The 18,439-nt window shown below is 36.4% G+C and overlaps 1 protein-coding gene across 4 annotated transcripts in view; it reads right to left on the bottom strand.

Annotated features, from left to right (window-relative positions):
- MYO16 (myosin XVI) overlaps positions 1-18,439 on the bottom strand; it is a 360,224-nt gene that overhangs the window by 105,046 nt on the left and 236,739 nt on the right. For all 4 annotated transcript variants that reach the window (XM_027639720.1, XM_027639708.1, XM_027639698.1 and 1 more), the window contains exons 21-23: positions 13,215-13,287; positions 3,689-3,841; positions 2,894-3,094 (exon numbers count right to left, since the gene is read on the bottom strand). In XM_027639720.1, coding sequence (XP_027495521.1) covers positions 2,894-3,094; positions 3,689-3,841; positions 13,215-13,287 — 427 coding nt within the window. The remainder of the gene's footprint in view (positions 1-2,893; positions 3,095-3,688; positions 3,842-13,214; positions 13,288-18,439) is intronic.

Genomic DNA, 18,439 nt, shown 5'->3' with positions numbered 1-18,439 from the left:
CAGGTGTCAGTTGTCTGGTTATACTGAAGCACCTGTAGTTCCCATGTATCTTTAATGGAGGATACGTATCATGTGCTGCCATTAAATCCTGAAAAAACTCAGGTTCTGCCGAATAACAGACTTTACTGAGATTTCAGGTTTTAAGTGACCTACTATTTAAAGTCATCAACTAATAACACTTGCGGTTACACTTATAAACAACGCAGTGTATACAATCATGAAGTGGTTGTTTTGACGCGCAGTAGACAAATAATGTCATCATCACTTTGTATAAGAAGAAAGGAATTAAATCAGATTGCTCAAATTACCGTGGTATTACTCTGCTCTCCATTGCTGGCAACATCCTGGCAAGAATACTCTTGAACAGACTAATACCCGCCATAGCAGAAGGAAATCTACCTGAAAGTCAGTGTGGTTTCAGAGCCAACAGGAGTACCACAGACATGGTATTTATTCTCAGACAACTGCAAGAGAAGTGTAGGGAACAGAACAAAGCTCTCTATGTAACCTTTGTCGACCTCACCAAGGCTTTCGATACTGTGAGCAGAAAAGGTCTATGGCAGATTTTGGAATGTTTAGGTTGTCCCCCAAGTTCCTTAAAATGATCATCTCACTCCATGAGGATCAGTATGGCCAAGTCAGATATGGCAATGCACTTTCTGAGCCCTTTCTAATAACTAATGGTGTGAAACAAGGCTGCGTTCTCGCACCAACCCTATTCACAGTCTTTTTCAGCATGATGCTCCAAAGGGTCATGGCAGACCTCAATGATCAGGACGGTATCTACATTCGATATCGTACCGATGGAAGCCTGTTCAACCTTAGGCGACTGAAGGCCCACACTAAGACCTTAAACCATCTTGTCTGGGAGCTGCTTTATGCTGATGACGCCACCCTTGTTGCCCACACAGAAGTAGCTTTGCAGCATTTAACATCCTGCTTCTCAGACGCTGCTAAGCTCTTTGGGCTGGAAGTCAGCTTAAAGAAGACAGAAGTTCTCTATCAACCTGCACCTCAGGAAGTCTTCCATCATCCCCATATCACCATTGGCCAATCAGAGATCAAATCAGTCCAGCAGTTTAATTACCTTGGTAGCCTCATCTCCTCAGATGGTAAGATTGACGGAGAGATAGACAACAGGTTAGCAAAGGCATATAGTGCTTTTGGAAAACTCCACAAAAGAGTATGGTGTAATAAACATTTGAAGAAAAGTACCAAGATCAGTGTTTACAAAGCCATAGCGCTGTCTACTCTCTTGTATGGTTCCAAATCACGGGTCATCTACCACCACCACCTGTGTCTCCTAGAACTCTTCCATCAACACTGCCTCCGTACAATCCTAAACATCCACTGCTCAGATTATGTGACTAATACGTCTGTTCTAGAACAAGCAGCTGTCACAAGCATTGAGGCCATGTTGCTGAGAACACAGCTGCATTGGGCAAGGCAAGTCTCAAGGATGAAGGACCACTGCCTCCCTAAGATTTTGTTTTATGGTGAACTTGCCACTGGCTGCCGCATAAGAGGAGCCCCGAAGAAAAGATACAAGGACTCCGTGAAACAACATCTCAGCCTCGGCCATATTGATCACCATAACTGGTCTACTCTGGCCTCAAATCGGGAGGCCTGGAGACACACCATCTATAATGCTGTTGTTTCCTTTGAGAACACACACAGGATCACTCTTGTGGAGAAAAGACAGTGCAGAAAGAATCGTGTCTTGTTGATATCACCCAAGGAGTCTTTCTGCTGTGCCTTCTGCAATCGGACATGTCTATCTCGTATTGGCCTCATTAGCCACCAGCGTGCTTGTAACAAATGTGGATAGAGCCTTCCTAAATCTTTGTTCGCGAAGTCCAGTCATGCTGATGAGATAAATAATTTCTAAACGTGCTACTCACAAAGCTTCTAAGGGATTCCATCAGTGGATGGATATCTCATAGAATCATCTGCATAAGGCTTAGGAAGTGTGAAAGTACGCAGAACAAGTTGTTCAGATGTGAAGACTGATTTCTGCAGTCTTCGGTCTATGTGCTCACATGATTTCAATGGAAATTTTGGTAAAGTGATAACTAAGAGCCCGTTATATTGTACCCATATAATTTACATTCCTTAGCTAATTTCAAATACCATGCTTTGAACAGAGAGAAGTGGTAGAATGTCAGATTAATCACAAAAGGGCCAATCTGTCAGACTATCTAAAAAAATTATTATCCCTCTTAATACATGCCTAATTTGCTTGCTTTGAGTTGTGGGTGGTGGTGGAGACCATGTGAAAATGAAGTATTGGAAAGAAAAGGATAAAAGGCCTGTTTAAAAGAATTAAAATAATTACACTTTTTCTGTGAACACTGCAGAAGGGGGAATGCAGAATATTCATCTTATTTTACAGTCATATTGAAAGACTCTTAGTACATCCTGGGGTTTTGTAGGGGGAAAAAAAAAGGAAAAAAATATTATGACTACTAACAAAAACATGGGGGGCTTGTTTTTGATTTTTTTACCAGATGCATGCTGGTATCCCAGGTATCTACATATATAGCAAAGGACCTACAGGGAACCTGTACTGTTCTGGGACATTTGAAGGTAAAGTGACAGCCAATTAAAATGGTATTAAACATTTATGTTAAGGGATCTGAATCACCTCCTTTGACATGAAATGCTCACAGTGAAGATACAATTTAGGAGCCAGAATTAGGTAGTCTGAATCCTGCATGCTATAAGATACAGATTTTATACACCAGATATTGCACTGAGATTCTAAATTGTCCTTGGAAAATTTATCACTTGACAGTGAATTATTTATAGCCAGGAGTTGGAGAAGCTATGTAATTTTTTGTTTTGTTTACTTTTTTTCATTAACTGCATGTAAATGATCATTCAAACAACTTACCCTCCCAGCATAATGCATAACAGTGAAGGTGGAGCCCAGATCCTTTGGGGCAAGGTTACCATTTCCATCTTTTGTGGAGGAATATACTGTATTTGTGTCTGATGTATCCAGGTAAGACTGAATGCGTTTAGAAAGACTTTGTTCCACCGACCAAGCAGACTGGCTTTCTTCATCCAGCATTGACAAAAAGCCTGATGGTTTCTGAAATGAAAAACAGATTTTTCTCATTTTATATAGGAGCAATAGAATTTCACTTGTTCCTTGTATAGTAACACAGTGTGTAATTTATTAAACAGAAACACATATCACCTCAAAGAAAAGGAAAAATAAAAAGATTAAAATATTTTGGTAAGTGTTCAAGGCTATGCACAGAAGATAATTCTATAAGAGACGTAACGAACAATATTTCAATTGCCAAAAATGGTCACTATTGATGATCTTCTAGGAAACTGATTAAGTTACTTTCTTCCTAGAAATTGTACTCAAGAAACTAGCTTCAGCTACTAAAGAAACTGTCAGGCTTTCAACAGAGACTCGTCAGTCCTACAGCTGCATTATCAACATGCCATGACACACAGATGCCACGCATCAATCAGTACAGACAAGGAGTTTCTGGTGCATCTTCTTCATCCCTGGACTGTTAGCAAGCTCTGTTAGCCCCTGAGCTACAGTCTCTTTGGACCCATAACCTTACCTGAAGATTCATAAATTGGAAAATGCAAGCAAAGTTGTATTAGTTTAACATGCAGAGACTATGTATAAATATACATGCTGTAAAATGGATCTGGAAACCACCTGAAAGAAAAAATCCAAGGCTGCGGTATGGTTACCAGGAGAATACACTGTTTCCATGGCAACTCCCTCTTGTACACATTCAGCTTGCTCTTGTAAGAAAAGCACTTCATTGATGTACTGGTGTATCTTCTCATTGGTCATGTTGACACACAGCTATTGTAAAATGAAGAAAAACAAGCATATTAGAAATTTATTGGATAATTCATTGATGTAGGTTTTACTGCACATCTAATATTGAATTTGATGAAATGTCAATCCACAATATGTTATGTCTTGGTAGATCATAGATTTAGCAAGACCCTAGGGAAATTCACATTTTAACAGCTATTACTATAAAATTCGGAATACACAGATTTCTGCCTGCACAGTTCATTGTGAATTCCACATAAGAATTATCAAATACCAGCATTATCAAATATAGTGCAAATTTACACTAATTCCATTGATTGAAGTGGGGTAACCTTACTTATAAATTGGTACATTTAATATTCTTCTGCATTTTATATTCAGGAAGCCTCTACAAATGTAATGTGCTTTTAGAAAAAAATAACTACATATTTGTTTAGGATCCTGACTCTGCAGTTAGTTCAATGTTAACAAAGACATTCAAACTCTGTTTCCACGTATAATGCCACTGAAGTCTAAAGCAGTCTCTGAAGAACTCATTCTGTTTTACCCAAATACATGTTATAAAACACCTACAGATATTTTACTAGTGTTGCTCTCCATTTTAGAGACATTCTAAGGGCAGGTTGGCAAGAAAACGGTGTTCAGTTGTAAAGTTCAAAGTTTGGACAGATAAATAATGTAGAAGCTTCTCAAAAATTTTTTTTGATTGCCATATAGGTATAGTGCCAGTTTTGCAAACTAAATAGATTCATAGAAATCCGATTTTCAATTAAAAACAGGTGGGAGTTGTATCAGCTTATTTTGAGTCTTTTTGTATTTTATTCAAAGCTCACCTGCAAAAATAGGTAAATATTTAATAATCTTGTGGAATAAATGTTTTAACTGTTTTATTGACATTGGAGTGGAAATTTCAGTGGAAAATTCTAAAATCCTCTCCAGTGCTATACCAGTTATGAACAAGAAATTAAGAAAACAGAAACTTCTAAAAGGGTGGAAGAACACTTTGTATGAGGAATGATGCAAGGAATGCTTGCACATGGTCTCTTTTCAGACTAAACTAGTCACGTATTTGTGTTGGCCATAAACTATATCTTTCATGAATAAAGTGTGTAAAAGCAATTCCACCAGCAAGTCATATTAAAAACTATGAAGTATTTATATCAATCCTAAAATTACCTGGCTTAAAATCCAGATGAAGAAAGAGAACCCAAGTAATGTGTAATAGCTGCCTGAATTTTCCATTAACACATTATGTAAGTATAGTCAACTTGCACTTGTTATACAACTAAATAGATCAGTGTGAATAACAGTCAGCAGAAATAAGACAAACCTCCATTTTATAACCAAATGTCTATTATTAACTGTTTTTACCAATGCATGATAGTGCAGACAAAAGACAGCCTCGAATAAAACCATTATTTCTTTCGAAGTGGGATTTATAAGGGTTCAGATTATTATCTCATTTTACTAACAATGGAAGTATACAACAGACTTACACTATCTACTATTTCAATAGAAAAGACAGCTTGTTTAACCTGTGACAGGCAAAACGTTTTTTACTAGTCACTTTTGGAATTCTAGTTCTAACTACAAAATCTTTCCAAAAGCTTCTTAACACTATTTTATAAGGCAGACAAGCTTATAATTTGCAGGATATGATAAAGCCTTAAAGTGATGCATGCTGTGTACACCTTTATTTGCAGATGAGTTATTTAGAGGACCAAGTCATTTAATTTTACACAGGTATATTTTACTATAAGAAAAGTTGTCAAAATCCCTATAAACTTGAGCCAATCTCTTAAAATACATTAAAAAAAGAAAAAAGTACCTAAGAACCTGACTGTGCAGCAAAATTACTGAACTACCAAGGGAAAGACTGTCTGAGACATGTCTTAAAAAGATCTAATAAATAGCACTGGCTTTAAGTGCCAAAAAAAAAAAAAAAAAGGAATAGTAGTTCATTAAAACATTCATGCTTGGATGATAAAAGAACCCCCACAATTTTAAATTCTACTGATCAGTGTATTATGGCATACACTGGTGTGCTTCTTACCAACACAAGCAACACTGTCATTCAGATTTGCAGACTGATGACAGTAAGGTACTGCAAACCCAACCATAAATCAAGTTCAAGCACTTATACAAACTGCAAGCTGCTCTCTCTAGCAGTGGTTGAGAATAACAACTCTGCAGAATGAGAACCAGGATGCCAGCCTGGGCCTGCTGCAAAGCAAGACATTCTGATCCTATCATTCTCTGTTTTCAGTGTTTTATACAACCTGCTGGGAAAAGGAAATAAAATGAGTATTTCAAATTAAAAGTTTGACACCAGTTGACATAACAGTTACAACAGCTGAAATGTAGAAGTGGGATGAAAATGAACTAAGGTAGCTTTGTAACTCAACTTCTTTTGCTTCATGTCTCCTAAGTATTACATAAAACAATGATGTATTTTCTGTCTAAAGATCTGAAAAGTTCAGAGACCTGCATTTTTTAAAACATGCATTTAATTGCACCCACGAAAATTAGATGGAAATACAGCAGTAATTAAAAAAAACTCAAAAGAAATTTTGACCTAAAAGAAGTATTTACCTTTAAGAACTATTTGTTTTACCTTGCAGCAGTACTTAACATGACCTATGGTACTTTTTGTCATTAAACATTGTTAGACTGTTCTTGACATTCATCTCATGGGCTCCATTTTATATCTCTTCTGTATGGCCTTCTACCCTCTCTTCTCAGTGAAAACAAATACACCATATATTTGTCCAAGTCTTCTTTAAAAAGTCCTTTTAGAACATTTTTAGAAGAAAAAATATTCTTGTTCAAGTATAGAGAAAAAACAACTTGCAGCATCACCCAAATTGTAGATTTTGGAAGAAATTATAGTGGCATATACTGTAAAAGCAGTAAATATTCATCATATTAAACAGTATTAGCTTGATCTCTCTTTTACCGCATTTGACCAGTTTGCACTATTTACGTTAAATAAAAATTTAGGTAGAATACAAAAACTGTACTCTGCTCTAAAGACAGAAAAGCACCTACGACTAATGAAATTTTCCTGCTCTCCACTCTGTTCACTTTTCCTGCTCTTATGTCTATTTGAAAAAGCGTAACCACAAAAGGGAATTTGTGAAAAGAAAACTTGGTGACTGTCAATCAGTGAGGAAAGGATGGATATAAAGGCCTTCTGGAAAGCTCATTTACATCCTTTGATCATGCAGAAGGATTAGCTCTCCCAGGGTATGTGTATTCAGAGCACAGAGTAAAGCTTACAGTTGTGGTATCAATACATCTGCCGGGCCCCATGTTGTGGCCTGAGATAATGATGCTACAATGACAAATTTAATCTACTAGAGTGATCTAGCATTTCTTAAAAATGCAATTTCTAATATAATGAAAAGCAGAATCATCTTTTTCCTGAGGTTAGACTCACCTAAGGTTGATACTCACTGATTTTTCAGAAGTATCTTCATTGTTGTTCCTCTTTATATCTGCTACCCAAATATTTCAACATCCTTTTCTTTATGTGTAGTACCAATCAGAATATTTCTAAAGAATTTATAACAAAACCAGGACCCGTAATGTTTCTTCCATTGCTTATTAGGGCTAATAGGATCTAACACAGATTCTCCATGCAGCTCCAACACAAATTCAAACGTAGTCCTTCTACCTCTGTCAGAAGATGTTTATTTCACTGGGAATCCATGTCATCTCTGGGGTCAGTTGCCTTTAGCTGATCTGTGTTCCGCAAATGACATAAAAGTGCTACATTAAAACTGTATTACAGGTGCCTGTCACCTGAGAAGCCTTCCACAAAGGAGGGTCTGAAAAGCCCCTCAAAAAAGGGGCACTATTCAATACAAAGTGGAATAGTCCCCCACTTGATTTTGTATATATAAAAGTATTGAACAAACAAGAAAACAAACCTCAAGTAACAACAATCTTTTCTTGAAAGAGCTTGGAATTGTTCTGAAACTAATTAATTCTGAAATAGTTTCAGAATAATTAATTTTTTCACTCATAATGCTGACCATAAACTAAGTCATGGCTAGGCTTCACGAATGAAGATTTGGGAAGGGCACTACCCACGTTTGTTGCAAGTGTGTTGGTGGCTAAAAAGGTCAATACGAGATGGGCATGCCCAGTTGCAAAAGGCACAGCAGAAAGACTCCTTAGATGGTATATTCTGCAAGGCACGATTCTTTCTGCGTTGTCTTTTCTCCTCAAGAGTGATCCTACGTGCTTTCTCAAAGGCATCAGCAGCATCATAGATAGTGTGTCTCCAGAGCTCCCGATTGGAGGCCAGAGTAGACCACCAGGACGATAAACTAAGTACTGTAGGATAAAAAAGGGTGCCACTGTGGAAAAGTAAGATATCAGATAATAAATGTCCTCGTGCAGCATTTCACTAATCAATCACAAACTGAATTGAGCTCAGAATCTCAGTTTGAGATAAATTATTTTATTTTTGTCCACAAGGCATCTACCATAAAAGAATAAAGAAAAAAATACACACTTTAATGTCAGGTACATGATAAGCCAACTTTAAAACTGAGCAACACTGTTTTTCCAGTAGTTGACTGGAACACTGGACAGCCAGTAGTGTCCTGAAGAGATCGAAAGAAACGTGTGCACTAGAAAAAAAGACCAAAGAGACTTAGAGGGAAGAGCACACTATGACAAAAGCCATGCAGAGTGTAAGATCCTCAGGAACTGGGTCGAGGAATAAATTAAAACACAGGATCACCAGGGCCCTGAGGGCAGGAATAGGCTTTTACAGCCCTCCTCAGCTTTTCCTGGGATCCCTAAGCCCTGCCCAGGGGCAAGTCCCAGGTGACACCTTAGCATGGAGACTAGCAAGTCTGACTTAAAAATGTCATTATTTTTTCCTTGTTAAATGCTGAATGTCTAATGTCTGAGACAATACAATTTAACATAAAATAATCTGTTATGGCTGTTTTGGCTAGGAAAGGTTACATGACAAAATGTAGTGTCAGCAGAGTTAACTACAGAAATAACACACTGACAAGTTAAAATGTACAACACCTAATAATAGACATAGGCAAAAATTTCAACACAGTTGGGTTCTACAATCTCTACTTCAGAGTCACAGTGGTGAAGCAGAAAAGTCCTGAATGGGGCAGGTAATGGTCTCTGCTCTCAGATCCAGCTGGCTCCTGACACGAGAGATATGCTGCACAGAACTGCCATGGAAGCTGTGCCTCTCCCAGAGCTCTACTGCATCACACAGATAATGTGCACATACTTTAATGGGCACAGAGTTGAATGGGAGTCAAGAGACACTTGACTGTTCCAGTGACCTACAGTACTAATCCAGATAAATCACTTATATTTCCTATAAAAAGGATAATATATGCACATTTCTTCTGCAAAATTTAAGAGGCCTAGAGGCAACATACTATCCAAGAGTTGAACATGTTATTTAGCAAGAACTAAATATTTTTTTTTAGTTTACCACTTGAATTAGACATCAGAGAGAGAAGATTACTGGAGTCCATTTTACTGCATTATTGGTCTTTATGATTAGAAAAAGTTTCTTCACCCAAAGAGAGAGTGATTGGGCACTGGAACAGGTTCCCCAAGGAAGTGGCCACAGAACCAAGCCTGACAGCGTTCAAGAAGAGTCTGGATGATACTCTCAGGCACAAGGTGTGACTCTTGGGGATGGTCCTGTGCAGGGCCAGAAGTTGAACTTGATGATCCTTGTAGGTCCCTTCCAACTCTGCATATTCTGTCATTCTATGATTTCACAACTACAGAACTCCATTTTGTTAGAAAGACCTGACTTTCTGCAGGGGAAGGAAAGGCTATTCTTGCTGTCTGAAGTCTGGTTTCTCTCCTATAACACAGTTTTCTTAGAAAAAAATTGGGGGGAAATGGTACAGGCAACTATCCCTCCTGTTTATTGCTTGTTACATTCATTGGTCATGAGATTGTTCAGTTTGTGGTAAAAAAATACACTAGCATAAGGGTATAATGAAGATTGTAGCATTCCTCAACTGTATGATTCGGAGTTGTGCTGTGAAGTAACCATGAATAAGATCTAACCTAGTTTTAAATTCTACTAGAAGAGAAGAAGATATTACTACTTTTAAAGAGGTGTAGATTAAATCGTAAACAAATATAGTCCCTCTCAAACAGGGAAACCTAGGAAAACATTGAAAATTAACACTGAAATATGCAACTGCTATTTTTTGGTACAGAACTCATATTTTCTGAAATTACCACAAAATGAAGGCCATTTCTGTATAGAACAGGAAAGAGAAATCTGTGCTCACTTCTGACCATTTTCCACTGTGGCTGTATACAAAGCTGTTCTGGCACAGCAGGTATGCAGCTGCTCCAGGAAAACGCTGTTCTCAAGCTAATGATCAATGCTAGGAAGTGACTGTAAATTGTAACTGGGTGAGATAAAAGTGTACTGCAGTAATTTACCACAGCTCAGCTGACAAACAGTACCTCACTGAGTCCTGGTAATTCATAAGTTTTCAGTCTTTATTGAGCAATGACTCTTTCAGACTGTGGCTTCTAAAAATACTACTCCTTATGTTTCAGCTTTTAAATTTCATACCAAAAATCAGAACTCCACTCACTATTGCTTATTCCACACACTTATTTACTGTTATTTTAGAACTACACATCTTTTTTTTTGGGTCTTATAAATATACTGTACCACACATATGCTATAGAATGAAAGGTTACCAATGCTCACCAACTACAAGGAAAACTTAACACTTAATTAAGAATGACTTCCTCTTTGTAATCATCTAAAAAACTTTTCTACTGACAAGCTGTCAGTCACATTGTTTTGCCTGCAGAAGTTATCAGACTCCTGGTATAGACACAATTAATCTTACTTTTCTAGTCCTTTGACATCTGTTTTTCTGTGTTGCTCATGAGTCGTTCCTAGACCAATCCTTTGTTTGACTTCGACATTTCAACACATACACTGGAGTAAACAAGCTATTCTACCTGGTTTATCTATTGCTGTCTGCCTGAAAACACAGTATCGCTGTTCTGTCTTAAGACGCAGTCTTTAAAAAAAAGTTTTTTTAAAAAAAGTTTATTAAAATGAATTGCTTAAACAAACATGTGATTTAGCACCATATTGCTCTCTTAATTATGATATTATATCATATCAACTAATCTGATATGAAGCATCAGAAAGATTCACACAGCTACTTGGAATGTCTCCAGTCTTGGGCAATCAGGAAGTTTTAATTTTTCTTGAAAACAGTTGTAATTTTTTTTCCCAAGAAAGCAGGAAAACAGATATCACACAGAATGCCTTATCATATGCTAATTTGAAACAAAAGGTTCATTTTCCCCAAAATTACTTTTGTAATGTCATTTTAAAATATTCTAATCTAAATTTCATTGAAAAATAATTTTTATGGCTCCACCACTGTCTGGCTGTAACATTTAATGTTAACATTCTGCGATCACAAGCCTTGACACTGGGCATGTTTGCAGACATGATGCAATGTTTTGCATGAGGACCCTATCTGGGCTAATAAGACTGTTTATTGTTAGGGTTAACAAGTCCAGGCAGAATACTGAACTGGGCTAGTCTGCTAGACTGTTCCAGTTTTGAAGTTCAGGCTGTTTTGGGTATGTCTGCATGATTACATTGTACCACGTGGTGACACAAACTAGTTCTTTTCATTGATACTGCAACCTATCACTTCAGGAATCAGGTATGTTAATTGCATTGCAGAGTTCATATAAGAATGACCTCTGTAATTCCCTCACCTCTATTCTGCCTTTTCAGGAATGCAGTTAAGTAGATTCTGAGATAATATTCAGATTATCACTCAATATTATTCAACAAAATGCCTTCAGTCCAGGTGGAGGGACAGTAAGTGCCTCTTGAAATATATTTATTTAGAAAAAATAAAATAAAAATGCAAAGTTGACTTTGAAATAATCATTTTTGCTATGCAGAAATCATAAATTACTTTTTACTCATTTTTCTTTATATCTCTTTTTTTTTTCTTCAAGTATCCTCTGCAGTCATTAAGCACAAAATTACTTACCCCAAAAGATGGAATTCAAAGTATATCATGACGCAATTGCAGATCTTATATGAGTTTCATGACAAAAAAAACAATGCAGAACAGAGTCAAAGGAAAATAACCAGTAAGTCCCAAGATGCACCTTCTCTTTTGAAAAGCATTTAAATTGCATAGAATACTTTATCCTTATTAACAAGGAGGTTTTATGGATTTTTTTTTCAGATATTGTCTGTTAAAATGTTTTTAATTTTTCACTCTGTATTTTCCCCCAAAGCAGGCACTCACACTGAGTAAATGACAGTGAATTTTGGCACACGTCAATAGTCCTTAATCCAGCAAATGTTCAAGCAAGGTAGAACTGTAGCAGCAAAAAGAACATTGTGAGAGGGGAACTGCAATATATTTTATGGCCTTCTTACATGCTCTTTCAAAGATACTGGTAAACCCATCACGTTTGCGCTTTCAAACATTTAGAAATTGGATAGCAATGTAAACATGCTATACAGGCTGAACTAATGTGGCTCTATGACTTCTATTTCATTAAAAAGAAGAAGTTGAGGCATAAAACAATGGATTAACTGGGATGAAGGGGTAAATTCTGATTTCAAAAAATAACAAGTCCTTTGTTGCTGATGATGCCATTCTATTCTTTTCTATGCTTTGATTTTCTATTCTGTTTTCTTCTGTGACATTACAGAATGAATGAACAACTGAACAACTGACAAACAACTGAACTCTTTCAGTGTGTTGTGTAAAGTCACTTATGTTTTCTGAAATATGTAATTCACAAGAGCTTTGGTGTTCAGAGACTAATGTTGAAAATAGGCAAACAGCTTAAAGAAAGTTTGATATTTAAATGATCTTTAAGCATTTAGTGAGCTAAATTTCAATTTATTTTACATGGATGCAATTCAATTTTTTGAAAAGTCATGTGTTGTAAAGTCACACAAAGGTGAATCTGCCAGTAATGGCACTTAGCATAATGCAGCATTTTCATTCTATTTTTTCTCCAAGGCATCTGAAGACCTTTTGATCTTTCTTCCAGTTCAGCGCATTGTCCTTCTACTCACTGATCTAGCTGAAATATAACTTCCACAAGCATGAAAACAGACAACACTATTTCCCTCAGATTGTCTTTCAGTGCTGATACTACACTTCTTCAAAGTCATTATGGTAGATATTTATTAGATTATTTTAAAATCATCAAAAACTGTACAAAGATCTGGATATAATTCACACACATATAGGCTGAACGGTAAAAACAATATTTAAGAGAAAATTTTCACCTTCATCTATATTTATATTCTGATCAAAACACTGGTTAGTTAAACATTCAGCAAAAAATCAACACTCACCTGTTCAAAAGTATTCTTTTGAAATTCTTCAAATCCAAAAATATCTAATACTCCAATTTCAAACACCTGGTCACTGGGAAGAAAAGATGTTACCGATAATAAGAACTCAAGCAAGTGAATAATACATCTACTGTTTCTGACAGAAGTATGTCTGTTGTGGGACACAAGCAGGCTGTATTTCAAAAACATGGGATGAAATACACAGCAGAACATGTACAGAAAAGAATCAAAATTCTACTCACCAACCTACTGTATTGAACGGAAATAAAAAAGTAGGGTTCAAGATTGTTTTAGCAGCCATGTTAAAAACTAAATTTGTGAGATAAAGAGAAAATCTTAGCTTCTTTTAAGTCCAGTTTCTAAATGTATAGGTACCCATTTGCTTATATAAGAGATAGACATTTAGGAGAAGTTTCAAAAATGCTTGGTTGCACTCAGTTACCCTTTCCAATTTATATTTCTTTGGCAGCCAGAATCTAAGTGTACTTCAAGGGAAACCTGTTAAGCCCAAGCCCAAGCACCAAGTAGAGGCTGAGAGCTCGGGCTGCACAAGAGGTTACATGTCTCCTGGGAAAGAACAGTCAGAGTTCAGGCTTGAAGAACACAGATGTTTCTTCTCTGTATAAATAAAAGAGTACTTGTTGACAGTGCATCTAATTTGTCCCATGTCACTGCATGCATTCAGGGAAGGGCTTTTATTTTGGCCAAGTGGAAGGATTAGGGCAGAGCAGTCACCTAGGATTTGTACAGGAGAAATGAGAAAGGGATGGAGGTGTGTTAATATTCTGTACTTACTTGGGACTGAGTCACTGTAAACCTGATCTGGAGAGGAAACTAAGTTCACTACAGTGAGCAAAATGAATGTTTTGGGATATTCTGTTGCCTATTTTGCAAGGATTTGAGAACTCCATACGAAAGATCTTGGCTCACTGAGGCCAGATTTTTTTTAATTTTCTTCACAGCATTATCAGACAGAGAACATAAAAAGTGGGTTGCAGTCAAAAAGTTGCTGCAGTTTGCCTATGTGAATGCATGGGACTTTTTCCAGAGTGAAATGATCTGCAGCAGAATGAAGCACTTTGTACTATAGATGATGGCTTTCTGGTTCTGGAACAGGGAAAATCAGCAAAGGAAAAATCACTCAGTTTCCCAAGAAAGGATAAAGACACTGTCTAAAGCAGGTAAGTTTTCCTTTGTCAACATAATTTGCAAACTTATGGGTTTATATGCATGCAAATAATATAGCAGGCTGCTGGTTCTGAAGTCTACTTTTCCGTCCACATTTTTTCCTCTATGTTCTATATTTCCTCTATGTCTAAATATATGTGTATGTCAGGGTATAGACATAAAGGAGAAAAAGGTGAACCGTTGTTGAAGTACTTGAGTATAGTTCTATTGCAGTCATTGTAACCACTAACATTTCATTAGGTAACAATCCAGCCCTCAAAATAAATTCCCATATAACAAACCAAAAATGTAAAATTAAAGAAAAGTGCATTACAAAACAAGGTGGGAAATAATCCTCAGGGACAAGTAGAGCCTTTTTCAGAAATCATACCCAAGAAGTCTGTCTTCATTTTCTAAGGCACACTAGGTTCAATGCACTACTGATTGTCACAAGACTGGCTATATGCGTAAATGTCAGACATAGATTGTTACATAATAAATATAGTCTAGAAACACTTTGTTGGGCAGGAGAGGTTATTGGGAGGTCGATTAGCCTCCAAGGGAATTTCTACAAAGTGCATAAAGCTATATCATCACCTCCATCTCTAGCAATGACTCCAAATTAAATTGTGTTTTAAAATGTAAGCCTCATTCACAACTGCTCGTGATTGGAACAAGGTGTACGTTCCTTGTTGCAATGTGTTTTAAACAAAACCTGTGCCTTTATTAAAAGAATCAGATGTTTTAAAAACAAACTACCTCAGAGAAACTAATATTGAAAATCCAGAATTATTATGCTATCTAAACAGGTTTTATTAAAAAAAAAAAGAGCAGTTCGAGATTTTGGAATACTTGGTAAGTTTCCTTTTTTTTTTTTCTCCCGCTCCCATTTATATACAGCCTTCCTTACAGGAAGGCAAAATAGGAACTCCTATGTAACATTGTACAATGGCTGAAATATTGCATTATAGTTTGCAGTTTTTAAGAACTACTTAACACAGACAGAACTGCTTATCCCTTATCTGTCTAATTCAGTTAATAGATTTAAGGCTGGCTTGTTTATATAGCAGTTGAGTCCATGACTGTTATTTTGTCATATTAGTCTCTTTTACTTTCCCTCAAAGAATATATAAACATTTGCATAAGGAAAAGACCAATACAAACTGACTTAATGAATTATTACAAGTCAGGCTAAACATGAACCTGGGCCTAGTTTCTAAAATTCTGGGTAAAATTCTTAGCAGTCAGCCTACTGCCTACCTCAAATAACATTCCTTATGAAAACTGTGATATTTGCAAGAAATATCTTGACTTGCTGAAGATGCATTTGTTGACAGGAAATCATGTCATCCCAGTGTTTTTATAAACGCCCCTTGATAATCTTGGTCTAGTATTCTTAGGAGATGCATACTCTACATGAAAAGAGCTAGAGGTTTTACATAATTAATATCTTGCCTACAGGGCAAATTTAACAGAACAAGGCTCTATATCCTCTACAAAAGTGACATTTTACTATTACATTGTGGTATTTATGTGCAAAAGCTCTCCAACCATGATAGTAATTTTCTGTATTAAATTATTGCTCAAATTCTGAAAACTAAATAACAACTGACAGCACAACATCAAAATTAAAAGCATTGTTTTATATGTAGCTGCAAATTACTTTGGGTTTTTTAATATTTCTTCTCGTTTTTCTCTTTTTTATACCACTCTTCTTCTCAGAAGGAGGGTCCATATCTGTTTTTATTGCTTAGCTGTCAATCATATTAATTCCAGCAAAATTACTTTCCTTAAATTAATCATAACAGAGATTCTCAAGGCAAAATAAAGCATGAAAGAACCCATGTTTACAAATGAAAGGTCATGTCACCAGTTTCTAAAAGAACAAATATCAGAAAAAAGCACTTTTTGTTCTGAAAGATCCCCTTCTTTTATTTTTTATTATTTTATGGTTACTAAACATGACTGACACATTTCCTCATTACATTTCAAATATTCAGTATTTACTATGTATAAATAAAAGAACTATAGTTTTAGTAGGGATTGAGACTTTGATTTCAAGTTGGACAATATTTCCTAGCATAGAAATTAGAAAAAAGGAATTTGCCAACATTTGAAGAAATTTTTTATCTCTTAGACCAGTACATAAGTTTGAATAGTTAACAAGCATAGACATTCTCTATAACTCATTTTGGTTTTCTTACTTACAAAACAGTATTTCAACTGATAATATTTTTCAGTGCCTCCAGTTTTGCCTGTTATTCCTCAGAATGACATTTCTGTAAAAATGTCCTTACAGACTAGGAATATCTTTTTGATCTTGTATGCTTACCAGTTGTATTATAAAGAAACTACATGGAAATTCTTGGCAGCTCCTAAAAACAATACACATACAGAAGACATCCTGTCTAATGATCTACTGCCTTGGTAGACTTCTTGCCATTCATCAAGAGATGCTCTTGAACCATTTGCCTTTTCTGGTAAAGTGAACAGAACACCCTTTACAATATGTCTGACCCATTGCTTCAAACAAACCTACAGAATGTTATTTGATCATTTTTTTTCATCACAGATGATTTTTAGTTCCAAAATCCATAGAGTTCATTCCCATTGTTATTTTTTGCAATCTGCCTGCATAAAGTAGTGAGGTGAATCTCTTGCGGGAGGGTGATCTGATGTGCCTTTTCATCTGCCCAAAAGATAATGTTTCTTGCTCTTCCTCCGACTTCTGCCAGTAATGAGGAAGGAAGTCAGTAGGCTTATGTCTGATCTAGATAAACTAGAAGTGATACTGATTTATGAGGAAATATTTCTAAGATTAGATAATGTATATAATCTAACCTTCAAATCAGACCCTTGGAATCCTAACTAAGAAGCCCTCAGTTTTCCCAGGGGGACAGATTACACCTGTTGTCATAAACATAGTTCTTGAAGGGAACAAGCTGAGTACTCCCAGTTGGATATGTTCTTCATCATGAACAATTACTAAATGAAACTAATTTCTGTAACTTTTGAGAGCCTTTTCAACATTCTGAGATTTTTCCTGAAACTTGGTGTCATTGCAATGTCTCAGGTATCTTGCTCAACAACTGTAATTTTTCTTTTGATATTACCTTATCCAGGTGGGAGTGGTACATACAGAGACAGTGGTTGGACACATCAGAAAGAAATACTGGTTCCATATCTGACAAACATTTCTTTGAGTGACTTGACAGGTATGGCAGGAAGGAAGAAGTATGTTTGCTTATAGACTCAAGATCCATAGCTTTCTCATCAGCAGTACATGCTATTCCAAGCTCTTTCAAGTAGAATTTTTTCTATGCTTTAAAAAATGACATTATCTTGTTTAATGAAAGACTAGAAATTTTCCAAACCGAAGCAGATTTCAAAATATATTAGGCACCAAATTATATCTGATGCTTTGTATTGTTTGTCTGTTTTAAAGATTTCCCTACCTCTACATAAAGAAACAATTCTCATTATGCTGTGAGTTCATGTTCTGAGAAGGAAGTTGTTTTCCCTCCTTCCTGCATGCCCAGCACTCTTCTGTTGGGTTCAGTAACAGATACATAAATGGTTTAGTTTATGCTCCTTTTTTTTCTCTTAAAATTGGGAAGATTTCTATTCCAGAATATTTTATTCAATAAGAATGAAGTAAATGAGACATCTGAGATCTTTCCTCTGCCCAAATAAGTGTTCCCACTGCTACTCTTGGCAATATTGGAATTTTGCTGGTTGTAAGAGTATACAGTCAGGATACACAAGCTTTCAGAAAATACCTATTTAGAAATACTTATATGCTCTTTTTGCAACAGAAATCTATGGCTGACCTGGTGCTACAGAGAGAGTAACTGAATGCCAGCTTTCTTTGCTTGTCTGTAACATAGCAGGCATATTGGCACTGGTCCCATCTTCAGGCTACATAAGAATCACGGAATGGGTCAGGTTGGAAGGGACCACAGTGAGTCATCTGGTCCAACCTCCCTGCTCAAGCAGGCTTATCCTAGAGGACACTGCACAGGATTGTGTCCAGATGGTTCTTGATTATCTCCAGTGAG

This window comes from Corapipo altera, unplaced genomic scaffold (assembly GCF_003945725.1).
Source record: "Corapipo altera isolate COAL_440 unplaced genomic scaffold, ASM394572v1 0, whole genome shotgun sequence".
Taxonomy (NCBI): domain Eukaryota; kingdom Metazoa; phylum Chordata; class Aves; order Passeriformes; family Pipridae; genus Corapipo; species Corapipo altera.
This window is presented reverse-complemented; position numbering and strand designations above follow the sequence as displayed.